This window comes from Halichoeres trimaculatus, unplaced genomic scaffold (assembly GCF_033239565.1).
Source record: "Halichoeres trimaculatus isolate MK-OKI-2021-1 unplaced genomic scaffold, fHalTri1.1 fHalTri1_scaffold_14, whole genome shotgun sequence".
NCBI classification, from domain to species: Eukaryota; Metazoa; Chordata; class Actinopteri; order Labriformes; family Labridae; genus Halichoeres; species Halichoeres trimaculatus.
In genome coordinates, this window is record NW_027437192.1 from 25,629,859 (window position 1) to 25,644,852 (window position 14,994).

A 14,994-nucleotide genomic window follows, 5' to 3' on the forward strand; every position below is an offset into this window, starting at 1 on the left:
AGTGGCGAGGCACCCCACAGTGGCACCACAGGGTGCAACAGCTTTGAATTTAGAGACACTTCATCCAAGTATTTTACTTTAATCATAGTAATTATGCAGTTAGAACCAGGATCACAATTTTAAAAAGAGAAACTAAAGCCAATCTTGATGTAGCAGAACTTTTTATTATAAAAAACCTTTATACAAAGGAAATCAAGGTGGCAACTCTGGAACAACATAGTAACACGATACTGATGAAGCCTTAACACCATTTACCTACTCACCTCTATACACACAGATGACATTTACATTTGTATTTTAAACCAAATTTCTTAAACCCCACAAAACTGTCCCGTTCTGTTTCCCTGACAAAATTATAAACTTTAAATAACAAATAAAAAAACTGATTAATATTCATGAATGACAAATCACTCCAGAAAACAAGGGATTATATTTAAAAGCAAACCTTAAACACATAAAAACAAACAAGAACAAAAATATGTTACCTTTGTGTAAAGCTATAGTGTAAGTTTCTAGAATACAAACATACAGCCAACAAAAATACACACACTTTTTTTTCCTGATTTCATGTGTTAGTTTCTTTTATTGTCTCCCAGTAGAAAGAAAAGTGGGAGACTAGAGGTCTGACAGTGCCTGGTTCAATAAGCCCACACCTCATTGGCCCACAAATGATTGTGGCGGAGCCAGAGTCGGGCTGAGGAAATGTCCATGGAGAAAACTTGCTCCTGTGATGAGTTCACAGCTGTGTAGTGAAGGATTAGTTTTGGCTGGGGGATACAAGCAGCTGACAAGAGGCGACTGCCAGCAGAAAGGTACTCACTCTCACAGCTTTGAGTCCTGGAAAAGGAAATAGCATCGTCACACACCACAACTTTACATACAGTAACCAAGGTGCACACACACAAACACACACACGTGTTACCTCTTAAGAATAATACTGAGAAAAGAGGTGGTGTTCTCTTGCAGTTGAAGGAGAACTGTTGCATTGACAGTGATGAACATCTCTAAAGTAAGAGCAAGTTCCACCTCTCCCAGGTGGGGCGGGATGATCAGTGACATGAAACCAGGAGGAGCAGAAACACCAGGGTAGTACCCAGCATTTAAAGCATCTGAGAAAAGGTAAGAAGAAGAAATGTATTGTCATTTCAAGCAATCATTTCATTCTGTCTGTTCACATCAGACGAGTAAAAATGTTACTCACGTCTGAAGACTTCCCGTGCACGGAGCCAGAGGTTCTGCTTGCCAAGTTTGTGCAAAAGCATGTGCAGCATAGCGTGATCAACAGCCAGGTTTTTAGACAGCATGAAGTCCACTGTGTCTGACGCAACAGGAAGGGTCTGTCTATCCAAGCAGACTCGCAGGTGGGAGTGAAACAGAGGGGTGTACATGGAGGGATCAACAAAGTCTGATAAAAACAAAGCAACACATGGTTACCTTTTGATTTAAGAGAGGGCTGCAGTCAGGAGCAAAGAGCAAGAACTTTTCTTTAAATTTGTTTCTTCTCCCCACATTTCATTTAGTGTCCTTTTTGTTCTAAACAAACAGTGTGGGACAAATCACCTGGACTTGTCTGAATCACAGTCTGATGTCACTGCTGTCAAACAAGCTTACACCGAGTTACTAAACAAAACACTTCACTTAGATTTAGAAAAACTAGAAACTCAATCGTCTTACTGCTTGGCTCTTTGAGTCCAGGGAGATTGCTGAGGACATCAAATGAGTCTCTGTGGGATGATTTTTCAGCCAGACGTATTAACACACGAGTCCTGCTCTCCAGATCAGCAGGCTCACATGGCCACGAGGTCGAACTCACAAACCACTTGTTTTCTGAAATTAGAGAGAAATGCTTCAATTAACAGGAAACTGCTGAATTTACAAAAGTACAACAGGCTGTAAAATGTCTCGAGTGTCATCTACAAGATAACCAGTCCCTTTCCATTTTATTCCCAAGAGCAAAATGACGTTAAAGGACCAAGTTTCAACTGTTAGATGATTCACAGGCCTCCTGAAAACAGATACACATTAAATACATTTTCTCTAAGGCTCAATAAGTGGAGATAAAAACTGAAGGTCAGGCAAGCCGAACAAAGCTACCTATTGAAGGATTATTTGTTTATCAACAACGGCGGATGTGCGCGCAACTTAGGTGCAGAAGCACTACAGAGTATAATGGTTTGTCAACTGATGTGGAGGAGTTAACCACCAAGAAACACATTTTTTAACTTAATGTCATCACTTTGACAAACAGCAACACGCTCCCAGGTTTGTGAAACAGCAGTGAGTGGACAGAAGAGGTCAGCAAGTGGACAGATATTAGGTGGACAGAGGTTTTTAACAGAGAAGCCTAGGGTGTACCCAGAGAGGAAACACAACTCTCACTTGATGCTCATGACTGCATTATCCGTAGACACTTATCAGACTGTGACAGACCAGGATGTAAACATCGTTTCATGATATTCCCTAATTTTACTTTGGTCAAAAAATCTGTTTCTGTTAACCATAATTCATGGGCTCACTCATTATTTACTGTCCATATTGAGTCCATGTTTGGTCAGAACCTCAGCCCCAAACCAACTTTTTCATTAAATAAACAAAGTCTAATCTGTATCAGTAGTTGTTATTGCTTGTTTGCAGTCAAACCTGGTTAACTGAGGTTGGATAAAAAATACACATTTAATTACACACATGCAGACGTCGCTGGTGTATCAGTGTAAAGTGTGACTCTGTTAACTGGTGACTCTCGGCAGTTCATCAAGGCTGCCGCCGGCTGAATGTCACCAGTTAGCATGGTCGCTATTTACTCCGAAACACAGGTTGCGCTGTAACTGACGAAACTTGACAGAAGTTGCCTCTGTTGTGTAGTATTGTCTTTGACAGATGTCCACAGAAAAAACGTACGTTTTGATGCTTCTAACAGGTTGAATTTAGTGTTTAAAAAACGCTAACTCGTCTGAATGAATGGAGCTAAATGCTGCTTCTGGGGTCGAGATGCATGGCAGCTTTACAATGATGTAGACTGATAATCCCTCTATAGGACGCAGGGTCCCAGCTGTTACCTCTGAGTGTGTTTAAAGCCCCCTCCACACTTCCACTCAGCAGGAAGAGCTCTGTCGCCACCGTGACCAGGTAGCAGCGAGAAGCTCCGTCCTCATTCCCAAACAACCCCTTCAGCGTCGGGTAGTTGACTCTGGAACTGGATAGCACTTCCACCACCTTCCGACCCTAAATGAGTGCACAAGAATACAAGGAAATGGTCTCCTTCTAACACTATCATAACACTGACCTCCTCATTGCAAAGATAATCATCTTTACGTTTAGTATCAACATTCACCAAAGAAATAAGGGACGAGAAAAGCACTGTTGCTCTGCAAGAAAAGAGAAATCAGGTCTTTTCCTAAAATACCAGATCATCTTATTTCATTAAATTAGTGAACATAAATCTAAGTCAGCCTTATAAGCTCCACTGACTCAGGACAAACCCAGGAACTCAACATGCATCGTTAAGCAAGGACTGTTCAGACTGGATGTGGCTCAGGTTAAAATAAATCAAATAAATAACAACAAAAACAGATTAGCTGTAAATGTAAAGAGGAGTGTTATTAACAGAGAGAAGTTGTTCCTTTACCTTTGACCATTGGTGTGTTTTGTGGTATCTTAACATTAGGGAGACTCCAATTCTTCCCAAAAAGCTCTTGTGCAGACTGTCCCCCTCTTCATTCTGACAAACTAGACAGAGAGGAAAGGCTCTAGTTAACAGATTCATTCGTGTTTTTTACTACTGAAAAGTTACTGACTGAAAATAACTTTTCATATAAAAGACAAAAAAAAAATTTGACCGCAGTGTTTTTGTACCCGTCTCTGCAAATGCAGCGAAGGGCAGTGACAGCTTGTCTTTGCTCTCAGACAGCAGTGCTATGGCTATGCGACCACAGATCCGCTCCACTTGGTTGGTGCGCTGGCTGGATTGGCAGATTGACCTAAAAACCTCACCCATCCGCCTCCAGTCTTCCTGCTTGGAACAGAGCTGACAGAAAAAAACACAAAGAGAGGCATGGATCCAATGTCAGATTCAAAACAAAAAACATTTCTTCATTACATAAGTTGTTCCAAAAGTGCACCCATCTTGAGTTGTGCCTTCAAAGATGTGCTACTTCTTCTCTGTTGGGGTAGTCAGGATCAGACGTGAGGTAAAGCAAAGGAAGGACTCACACACACAAAACTAGAGTTGAACAGACAGGAGTTCGGGTTGCAAAGAATCTTACTGAACTACACCCCCACCACTAGGACTCAAGACCTAATGAGGGGGATATTTTGCTCCTCTTCCCTTTCTGTGAGGAAGAAAATATTCAGGGCACACTTGTGCGTTCTGACACACAAACCCTCTATCCCCCTGGGATGTCTGCACACAAAGGTTTCTCCAATTGTCAGATTTATGTCACATTTTCTAACTGTAAAAAGGTCAACACCTTCATCAGCTTTTTGACCAAATAAAACAACATTTTAAGATAAAACAACTATGTGTAAGTCCTTCCTTTGCTACACCTCACACAAAGTTACATCATTTCAAAGAAAAAAAAACTTTCAACAAACCTCTATTTCAACAATGGAATGAGCCAAATTCAGGTACTCTGGAAATGGTCCACTGGTGGGGAGGCTGCAAATAATTAAAAAAGGTAGAATAATTAAATTAGAAGATGTTTACAGACATAAGATTGATGAACAGTATGAATAACTAGAAAAGCAATTTCTGAAGAAATTGCGCTGTGAATGCAGAATGCTGAAGCAGCTTGCGCTGAACTGCTAATGCAGAATGCTGAACATGATTGACTGAAGGTATGTCTGAAAATGGCTGAATGAAGTGTATAAAAGCTTGCACTGAACTGCTTATGCTGATACTGAACATGAATGACTGAAGGTATGTCTGAAAATGGTTGAATGAAGTCATGAAAGGCTTGTGCTCAACTGCTGATGCAGAATGCTGATCATGAATGACTGAGAATATGTCTGAAAATTGTTTAAAGAAGTCCTGTTAAAGCTTGCGCTCAACTGCTAATGCAGAATGCTAAATTAACCTGCCATGAACTCTTGGATGAAAGGAAATAAATGGACAATAAATTGAATGGATGAATGAATTTAAAGTTGAAATGGTTGCGTCTTTTGAAAAATTAAAGGAATGAATCAAATTTTAAAAAACATTGATGGAAATAATGACCTGACTGAGGGTAAATGTAAGTTGGCTATCTATTAAACCCTGTTAAAATGTAATCCTGTGTGTCCTGTGTGTTAGTTTTTTAACCATGTAAGCCTGTAGGCTCAGGCCCATCTGAAGCCAGATGTTGCCATGGTGATCATTGTTTACCAACTGCCATCAGAGAGCTGGTGGAGTCTGTTGATTCCCAACACATTCCCTTTGAAATCAGGGTGTAAAGGTGCTTGCAATTCTGACAAAAAGAATGATCATGAAGCATGAATCAGTGTAATCTAAAATTGGATTTAAAAGTTTGACTGGCTGAATCAATTCAGGAATTAAAGGAAGGAATTTAAATTAAAAAAAAAAATCTAGGAAAATAAGGAGCTGACTCAGGGAAATAGAAGTCAAATGCTGTTAAAGTGTGATACTTTCTGCCCTGTGTGTGTGTGTGTGTGTGTGTGTGTGTGTGTGTGTGTGTGTGTGTGTGTGTGTGTGTGTGTGTGTGTGTGTGTGTGTGTGTGTGTGTGTGTGTGTGTGAGTGAGTGAGTGAGTGTGTGTGTGTGTGTGTGTGTGTGTGTGTGTGTGTGTGTGTGTGTGTGTGTGTGTGTGTGTGTGTGTGTGTTCAATCATGTAAACCTGTCTGCTGAGGCTTTTCTGAAGCCAGATTTTGCATTGGTGATCAATGATGAATTAACACACACATACATACATACATACATTGTTCCTGAATGTTTTGATGAGTTACTCTAAACAGCTGCATGAGATCAAAGGTTACCACGGTGACCTGCTCCCTGCTCGTTAAAGGCAGCAGGTGCAGGTGCACAACTTTGCCCTTGTTACTGTAATCTTCTGAGGATTTTGTGGCAAAGCAAGAGTCCGAATCTCCTGTCACCTTGCCAAAACCGTGAGGGCTAGAACAAAAATGAACACACCGTAGGAATCCTGAGACCCAGAGGAAGCTGTCAATCTAAATTTCATGCATGAAGGTCAAGAAATGAACTCACGAGAGCGATAGATAGATGAGGGAAATTTTACTGATCTCTGAGAAAACCCCTCAGGAATTAACATGGAGGTATATGGGGATTTTTTTGAACTTCTCATGACAGTTGGCCATTTTTTGAAAAAGTGCTCCATCCTTTTGCTTTAAAAACCACTTTGTCAGAAGCAGGACAAGCCCTCCTCCATTTTGACATATAATTTGCCTATGTGGAGGGAAAATTGTGACAAAAAGAGCAGTTTACCCAGAATTTTGTTTCCCCCTCTCCCTGCTCTGTCGTTTGAATCTCCCACTCTGAGCCAAAACATTCCGTCCAATACACACCAATGTTAAAACGGCTCGAAGAGCTGAAATGCATCATGACCTTTGAAGGGTCATTGTGAAGAAACTATGAATGCTAGGAAACATTTGAAACCCACTGAATGAAGCCAAAAGATAGCTGAATATTTTGAAGTTTGAATGGAGTTTGTAGCTGAATGTATGACTGAATGAGGAGGGTTTGAAGCAGGCTGAAAAAATGTCCTGAAGGGAGGAAATTTTGAAAATTTCGCATTCATCTCTATGGGACCGAGATTTTCGTAAATCGTTGAATATCTCGGAAAGTATTTGTGAAAAGTTTCTGAAGAGTCATAGCCCCCTTGTCCCCACTGAAACACACGTTTTGAAGTTTGAACGGTGAAAATCGGTTGAAGTTTGTCGGAGTTTTAGCGGTCCAAAAAAGCGGGCGGAAGAATGAAGAAGAAGAAGTATAAATTTTTTTGTCACAGAAGAACATATACTGTGAATGCATTGCTGCATTCACAGCAATAATCATTTATCATCCAAATGTCCAACTCACTTCTGGTTTCCCAACACAGAAACATGTGAGTTCATCTTCTGGAACTCAGGGGTATTTTTCACACAATCCAAACAGTCCAAATTCAACACCAGGCCCGCATTCGCCATCTGTACACACAAAACATTATAAATAATCCCACCTACACATGAAAAGCAGCAGAATGTTCTTCACAAGGACAGGTTACAGTTGAAGGAATCAAGATTACCTTGAATGTGAGCTGCATGAGTTCAGGCACCAGACCCATGAGACCCTTTTCTCTCACAAAGTTGAAGAGAGCCAACACAAATTCATGGCCGGGCTGGTGAGAGAGGAAATTGGAAGTGATAAGAAGAATAATTTGAAAGCTACCTCAAAGTGTTTACATTTTCATGCCTCGCCCTCTACATGACAACAAGGTGTCCTGTCACTGGATTATGACATTAAAGTTAAAAGATGAACCAGAACAACACTGACCACTATCTTATGGGCCAAGCTGACACTGAGGACCGAGAAGACATCGGACACCATGCTGGCTCTGAGCAGAGCCCAGAGGAGACAGAGGAGAACCGGCATGGAGAAATACACTCCTGGAGGGTTGTTCTGATAGTAGCCTGTAAAAACGGCCACTGCAGAAAAATAGAAAGACAAAATCAAACCACAAACCAGTAGCACATAGTGTGTAGCTTCAAAATGTTGAAGAACCCTGAGATATACCTGCTTTTTGAAGACACATTGGATTTTTGGTGAACCGTACCACAGTTTCAATGCAAAACTGAGAAAGAAAAAAAGTGGAGTCCATTATTCTTGAAGTGTGTAATTACAGCTTTAGCCCAGCAGAGGGGGGTGTTGCTTCTGTCTTCAACAGCCATGCTGTGAAAACTGAAGCATGAATCACACTGGATCTCTGATGAACTAACAAAACACACAGCACATCTTTACACTACTCTGGTATTTTCATAGACTGACAGCAGCTGATACCTTCTCATCTCCATCCATAGGCACATGAAGGGACCAACACGTCTTGAACCCACAGGACAGCGACTCACTGAAGTACTGCCTGCAGTACTGAAGGGGTAGAGGGGAAAACTTCAGTAGTATCAAACTGTTATGTTTTGTTGTAAAATTGTACCCATGGTGTCACCTGGTGTGATGTACGTTATTAGTTGCAGATGTATCTGGTAGCTGTGCACAATGACTCACGGTTAACTCTGGCATGTTAAAGATTAGTATTCTCTGTATTTTACTCTGTGAATAAAGTGTAGCCTACTCACAGCACTGGATGATGTAAGCTATCAAAATAAAAGCTCATTATGCACTTTATTAACTGACCATCACATGGTAGACAAGTTAGATGATCTGGTTGCCCTAAAAAGCCCCAGAAATGAAACACTATAAGTAGGGATGGGTAACTTTCACATTTGGAACGATACAGTACTGATGCCCAGTACCTGGCAATCGGTACCAGTACTCTATGGTATCAATTTTTGGTACTTTTTTGTGATTATGTCTTAGAACATATTAATTTGGTTAATGATAAAACGTATATATTTTTTCAATTTAACACATTTAGTCTTTAAAATATAACGCTGAAATGCTGTGTTTATGTCCAGCATTGAAAACCACCTACTCTCCCACTCCCTCACAGTCACAAAGATGTGTTTAGGTACCTAAACATGGTACCTTTTGGTTTTACGTGAACCGGTACCCAGTACTTTTGACAGAATTCGGTCGGTACCTATAAAAGTACCTGATTCGGTACCCATCCCTAACTACAAGTTAGTGAAGTAAAAAGAGCACTAGTGATGTCACAATCAGGTATTTTTGTCCCCAAGTCCAAGTCATTTGATTTGAAGCATCTGCCATTACCAAGTCTCAATCCGATACTTCTACTCTGATACATCCTGCTCCCAGCTAGAGCTCCTGCCGTGTCATGCTATACTTCACGGCATCCAACCAATAGTGTCACTGTTGTGATGTCATGTCCTGTGTTGTTTCTGTATGGGGTTGAGACAGTCTGACTCACTCTGTACCACCACACGACAGTAGTAAATACTTAGATGTTATTTTCCCAATTTGTTTAAAAACATTATAGATTTAATACAAAACAATGAGAATATATATAGATCGCCCCTGATTTCCAATCACATGATCTGATCTGGACATCCCTAAAGAGCTCCCAATTTATGTCCCCAATGCATTTTATTTCTCTGTTAGATTTACAAAGTTCACAATCATACAAAGTCTATCCAATCGAATACTCACAGAATTTGGTTGTTTGTGCCTCAGCTCTGCCATATTTGTCAAGTTGTTCCATGGCCCTGTGCAGAGAGCAAAGTAGAACAATAACGGTCAAACAGTATCTCTTACTTGAAACATGAAATATTTTCTTACTCAAGTAAATAATATGAGAAAATGTCCACACAGACACTGTGTGGACAACTTTACACACTGTTTCTTTGCTACTGGTACTGATCCTCACCATTTTTTTTCAGTGTCAGTGCAGGGACACGGTTGTGCTGGGAGATCACAGTCTGGATTGGCTGGCTCCTGTAGGAAGCCATGAAAACCTATCAAGTCTAAAACCACCAAAAATTTATTAACAAAATGTTTCAAGAAAACTGAAAGCTACCTTTCCAGGCCTCCGTTTATATGGTTGTTGTTGGCATCAGGCTGTGCCTGTCAGAACAAACGCAAATGTCCCAATGGGCAGTTAACACCATTTAACATTAACATAGCACTAATTAGTTCAACAGGGTGCACCTCTACAGTGCGTAAAATGTTGGATTTGGAAAAAGGGAGAACTCTTGTCTTTTGCTAAATACTTTCAACTATTTGCACTGCACACCACGTTTTTTTCTTTGAGGAAAACTGTGCAGATACAAAAAGCACTCATGCAACTTCAAAGTTACACTGTGAAAATGACGAGAGTGACATGCGTGGTCCTGGTCCACAACATGCCAGCACATTAAACAGACAAAGTTACCGAAGTTTTGCTAAGCTTTTCTCTGGCAGTCCATGTGCAGCTCTGCCTTGTGGCAGAGTTACTGCTACTCTGTGGTCTCCATGACCTGCTGTTGCTCTCATCTGTAAAACAAGTGTGTGAAATAAAGACGTTTGGGTTTTTAGAAACAGGCAAGACCACACAGTCTGAGATGCATGGAGAAAATAGATTATGAAAGGCCATACCTTTGCCATCAGGGCTGTCACACTTGAAAACTATCTTAACAGGGTTTAATCTGAAACACAAGCAGCATTATTAAACCATACATATCAGACTAAACACTTTTTTGACTGCAGATAAGAGACAACACTACTTGCAAGACTTTACCTTTGTAATAAATCAACTGATGCCTTGTCCTTCCTGGTTTTGAGGGTCTCAGTAATCCTGTTAGGGCCCAGTTTCAATAGACTTTTCTGGGGAAGGTTTTCAAACAGCTCTTTGTCGTCCTGAATCACATCAACAAGCAGGATGTCCTGTTCAAAAGCTGTGAGCTCATCCAGAACACCGCGACGAGGGTCACCGGCTGCCTTAACTTTACTTTGATCAGATGCTTCACATGGACCCATAAGCTCTTCTCTGGGTGAACTCAGCTGGTCCTCATCGCCGAAGCTTCCAACATCATCATCACCGCTACAGGAAGAGGAGGAAGATGTTGCCTGAGAGCTCGAGTCAGGGGTTGCTGTTATGTTAGGGTCATCGTGGTCTGAATCTTCATCTGTGCTGGGAGAAGATTTTTGTCCACTCAGAGATTTTGAATTCCCTGAGACGCTTTCAGAATTACTGCCACTGTTTTCAACATCATTCTCAGAGTCTTCAGCGCTGCTGTAAACAATCTGTGGAATGACAGATCCAGGGGATGAGTGGAGCTGGCTGGGTTCTTGGTGTAGTTCCTCCTCTTCGTCATCTGAACAGTCAGGACTTTGGAGCTGGATGCTGGAGTGAGGTGTTGGTGAAGTGACAGGAGAGAGCGCTGGTGGAAGCACAAAATCAGAGTATGTTTCCTGTGAGAGAGCACTGTGCAACGATCTCGCCTTGAGAAGTGCACGTTCATAGTTGATGGGGCTTGTTTTGTAATACGGCTCCAGTTTCGGAGGAGAGCTGTCACTGATGAGTTCTTCATTACTCTCTTGTTCCTCTTGAGTGTGCACTGGTGATGTATAGGCTGACTGATTTGCTGCCATTTCATCACTTTTGACTGGGCTCAGTAAGGAGACTGAAGGCGTCAGAGAGGGCGGCGTGTTCGAGAGTCTGCTTGACCAACTGTTTGTAAGTAGAGTTGACACGGGGGAAAAACTGGGCGCAGTTTTCCAGTCACTCAGACCAAGCGGCCTGGGTGAAAGGGTGGATAAGAAGCTGTCAGTGTTTTGGTAATTGACTGGTGGAGATGAAGGTGAGACTGGTTCATACTGGCTTGGATGGGAAAGGTAAGTGGTATCTGAGGAGAAACTGGCCTGGGATTCCTCAGCAAACTCCATGTCTTTCCTTACTGAGGAGTGTGGAGACAGATCATCCTGTGCTGTCCCATTTCTCTCTGTGAAAATATTTCTTCCATGAAAAGAAATGAGCTGGGTCGTGACATCACCAAAAAAGGCTATAGGCAAATCTGGGATTGCATCATTGCTACTACTGCTGGATAAATTAGACTGCTTTTGATTTTCTGAAGAGTCACAGTTATCTCTGGCTACAGGATCAACATGCTCTGCAGACTGGGCTGTCCCAGCATTGGCCGTCAGGGTCTGGCTACATTTAGGGAAGGGCCAAGGCATGTGTGTGCGTGCACAGGAAAAAGGTATTCTTCTTTTAAAGACCCTCACTCTTTGGCAGGTGAATGACTCTGGCTCATCTGTGGTCACCTCATCGCTTTGATTGAAAAGCTCTGGGAGCATTCGCACTGCATCATCTCGGGGGCTTCTTTTCCTCACACAAAGTTTCTGTTTCTCGTTTTCTGTCATGTCAGGGCCAACTGTGGTACTGCTGCCAGCATATTGGGCATACTCTGAACCTAGTCGGCTGTCATAAGATACCCAAAAGTGTGCTTTCCCTTCACCATTTTCAGTTGTCAGTTTGCCGTTGTTGATGCTGTCTGAAGAAGAGGGCAAACTGCCATCTTCAGTGCAACCTGACAGCTTTTTCCTCTTGCCTCTGCACAGAGTCACTCTTGTGAGGGCACATCCTGGCCCAGAATCCTGCTCAGTGTTTCTGTCCTTCATGTCAGTCATGCATTCACCATTTGTTGCACTTTTATCTAATGTGAGAGAAGCAGAACAGTTTGCAGAGGCTCGTTTAGTAAAGGCTGTGCACTCAGTTGTGTTGCTTAGATGCTTTGGCTGACACACCTTCTTCTCTCCATTACTGGTGTGAGCATCTTTCTCATTTTCTTTTTTATCACTGTCAGAACAACCAGAACCAAACCGCAAACTAGCTCTCATCTCCTGCTTGAAGCAGCGCAGCGCCTTGGTCTTGAGAACATCTGGTAACACAGAGCTACAATTGTGACCTGAAGCATCACAATTTTTGAGTATGTCACAAAGTGTCACTTTCAGGCTCCGGTTCAGAACACTCTTCTGAGTGGTTTTGTTTTTCTCCTCTGGACTAAAATCAACTGTAGGCTTCCCTGGCCCTGGGCCACTGCTTTTGTGCCCTGTCTTACCCGGTGCCTTCCACTGAGGCTCGGTGTACGTGCAGTCCCCACAGAGACCACAGCCGGAGGCTCTGACGGCTCTTCTCAAAGGCTCCTCAGAGTCAGTCGGACCAGTGGGGGTTGAATGTGTGCTTCTATCAGTGTCTGCAAGTGGAAACAAAAGCCTGTTAAATAGGGCAAACACCAAAACACAAGCCACCACAAGAAATTATCAAGAACATGGAGAATCAATCCCACTGCCGTGGTTAACAGTATGATCCCCACAAAATTCAGCCAATCCTTGACACTGCTCTATTTTCAAACTTAAACAGGCGTCTTCTCTAAACCTTGAATCACTCTTTTGCGTAGCTTGTATTAAAGTACTCAGGTATGATGTGCATTGTGTGCTCCTGGATTCTAGTCTTCTGTGCTGTAATGAGTTTACAGATGGGAGCTTTACTTGTGAAGACAACCTTTTCACCAACAAACACATCCTGGTGTCTACACGCGAAGCCATGCAGAATTAATTCATTACTGTAAAGTGTTTTCAAACCTCAAAAGAAGGGTCTGTCATGGAAATAATGAAGTAGACTATGATCTCCATGACAAATATCTGAGACTGTAAGCCTATGTATTACTCTACATACATCATGAGACTGTCTGAATCCACTAAACCACATGGTGAGACTGCCAGTAACATAACTCTACCTGATGGACATATTACTATTTTGATACCAAATTCTACAACCTTACTCCAACGACATGTAATTTTACAAATCTGACAAACATCAAACTCAGCCTAACTTGAGTTACCAAATAAGTGTTTTTGCATGTGGTTTCTCCAAAAAGGTTTTCCATGAAATTAGCAAGAGCCCTGACACTGATGAGCTGGTCACAGCAGAGCAGTTCACTGAAGTTGTTCTCATTAACTAATGATTTTATTAAGTAAAAAAAAAAAAAAAAAAAGTGACGAGTCTTGTCCCAGAGTTGCATTTCAGTAAATGATTACCTGCTCTTTGTGAGGAAGCGAGAAAGCATGGTGAGAAGTCACATATCGGAAGTTAGCATTTAGCTACGCGGCTAGCGTGACTCAAACACACAAACAGACGTACTTACGGAACTGAAGCGTCTTTCTACCCAAAAACAACTTTCAAACCTAAAAGTTAGAGTGCAAAAACTGTAGCACTGAAAGCTAATTCTCACTGGCTAAACTTAGGCAGACAACACAGCTAAAGTGCACCTTACTTGACAGTCCGTTGGGTACGGAACGTGTTCCTGTTAGCATGGGTCCTGTGTTTACTGCGGCAGGCTGATGGTCCCACCCCGAGGACTTGGCCTTCACTGAGTCCCCACACTCCTGCTGTCTGCCCCTGTCTCTTTTGGCACCTTGTGTAAAACACACTTTCACATTCTCTTGTGTCCCAGATTAACCTTCATTAGAAAAACTGCCATCCCTATGGCTTACCGACGTTTGGCTTTTGACTATGACACCACTTTGAAGCTCAATGTTTTTGGTCATTATGGTACCTCTGCTCCTTTTAGTCAACACAATATTTGCGTCTGAGCATAAGCACAAAGTACACCTCAACTTGAGGTGCAGCTGCCTGGAGCTGCTCAGCCTGCCCCGGCTTCTAGTGATTGGTTTCCTCGGCTTATATTTTCCTCTTGTGCTTGAACCATCTTCAGTAAACAGCACTCTGTGATTTTCTGTATGCAGTTGGAGCATTTCTCTCCTCTTTTCCATGGTCGTACCTATGCAGTTCTCCTCTGGCACCGTTTCGTCGGCCTTGGGGGTCACGTTTTCTGGGCACATTTGGTCTGATAAAATTATTGGAGCGGGTTCATTGCAGCTTTTGGACGTGGAGGTCTCAGTTCCTTGGTCTGTTTCAGAAACCTCTTTCCCCTCTTCTCTTTTTGAGACAGCTGACTTCAGGACTCTCCTCCGTCGCGGAACCAATGTGGGGCCAATAACTTGGGATAAAGTTACGCGATTTAGTTTAACCCTACCAGAGGACGGCTGCATGTTAGCTGACGAAAAGCAACTAAAAATACCCTAAGTGGTTTCTTGCAAAGCGTGCTATGGGGCTGAAACTGCACTTTCGATATCACGTCTGCGAAAATGGCCTAACACACTCAAGAAGACGTGACTGCTTGCTCAGATTGAGTTTAGCTCACGAGGGAACCAAGGTGTGCGCACGACACAGCGCATGTGCAATACTGTAATTGGCTCGTCTTAATTTAGCAAATATTCCTATCCATGCATACAAAGGTCATGACGCATTAATGTCGTACAGGTGATTAAATACAGATGTTGAATTTTTATTTCATAAAGACTCAAGTGACCACATTGACACATTTTAATCCCCCT

General features: G+C 42.2%; 1 protein-coding gene across 2 annotated transcripts; it reads right to left on the reverse strand.

The window, feature by feature from the left end:
* Nucleotides 1–152: 152 nt before the first annotated feature.
* topaz1 (testis and ovary specific TOPAZ 1) lies at nucleotides 153–14,840 on the reverse strand. 2 transcript variants are annotated; one of them, XM_074687676.1, is made up of 20 exons: nucleotides 14,379–14,840; nucleotides 10,334–12,791; nucleotides 10,192–10,241; nucleotides 9,989–10,089; nucleotides 9,635–9,681; nucleotides 9,485–9,552; nucleotides 9,268–9,323; nucleotides 7,984–8,070; nucleotides 7,720–7,777; nucleotides 7,480–7,631; nucleotides 7,232–7,324; nucleotides 7,027–7,133; nucleotides 4,591–4,654; nucleotides 3,853–4,024; nucleotides 3,626–3,726; nucleotides 3,057–3,222; nucleotides 1,675–1,827; nucleotides 1,202–1,405; nucleotides 923–1,109; nucleotides 153–837 (listed from the first exon to the last, which is right to left on the reverse strand). In XM_074687676.1, the coding sequence occupies exons 1-20, from the start codon at nucleotides 14,647–14,649 to the stop codon at nucleotides 639–641; spliced, it is 4,794 nt and encodes a 1,597-aa protein (XP_074543777.1). In that variant the 5' UTR covers nucleotides 14,650–14,840; the 3' UTR covers nucleotides 153–638. The 2 variants fall into 2 exon arrangements, with proteins under 2 accessions (XP_074543777.1, XP_074543778.1); XM_074687677.1 differs by lacking the exon at nucleotides 14,379–14,840 and adding an exon at nucleotides 13,872–14,254.
* Between the last annotated feature and the right edge of the window lie 154 nt (nucleotides 14,841–14,994).

Excerpts from the sequence above, each read along its gene's own strand:
- topaz1 (XM_074687676.1), bottom strand. The coding sequence starts at position 14,649 with ATGCAGCCGTCCTCTGGTAGGGTTAAACTAAATCGCGTAACTTTATCC. Across the intron at positions 8,071-9,267 it reads GGCACAAACAACCAAATTCT|TACTGCAGGCAGTACTTCAG; the intron begins GTGAGTATTCGA and ends CTACCCCTTCAG. Across the intron at positions 7,325-7,479 it reads GCTTGGCCCATAAGATAGTG|CCCGGCCATGAATTTGTGTT; the intron begins GTCAGTGTTGTT and ends CTCTCTCACCAG.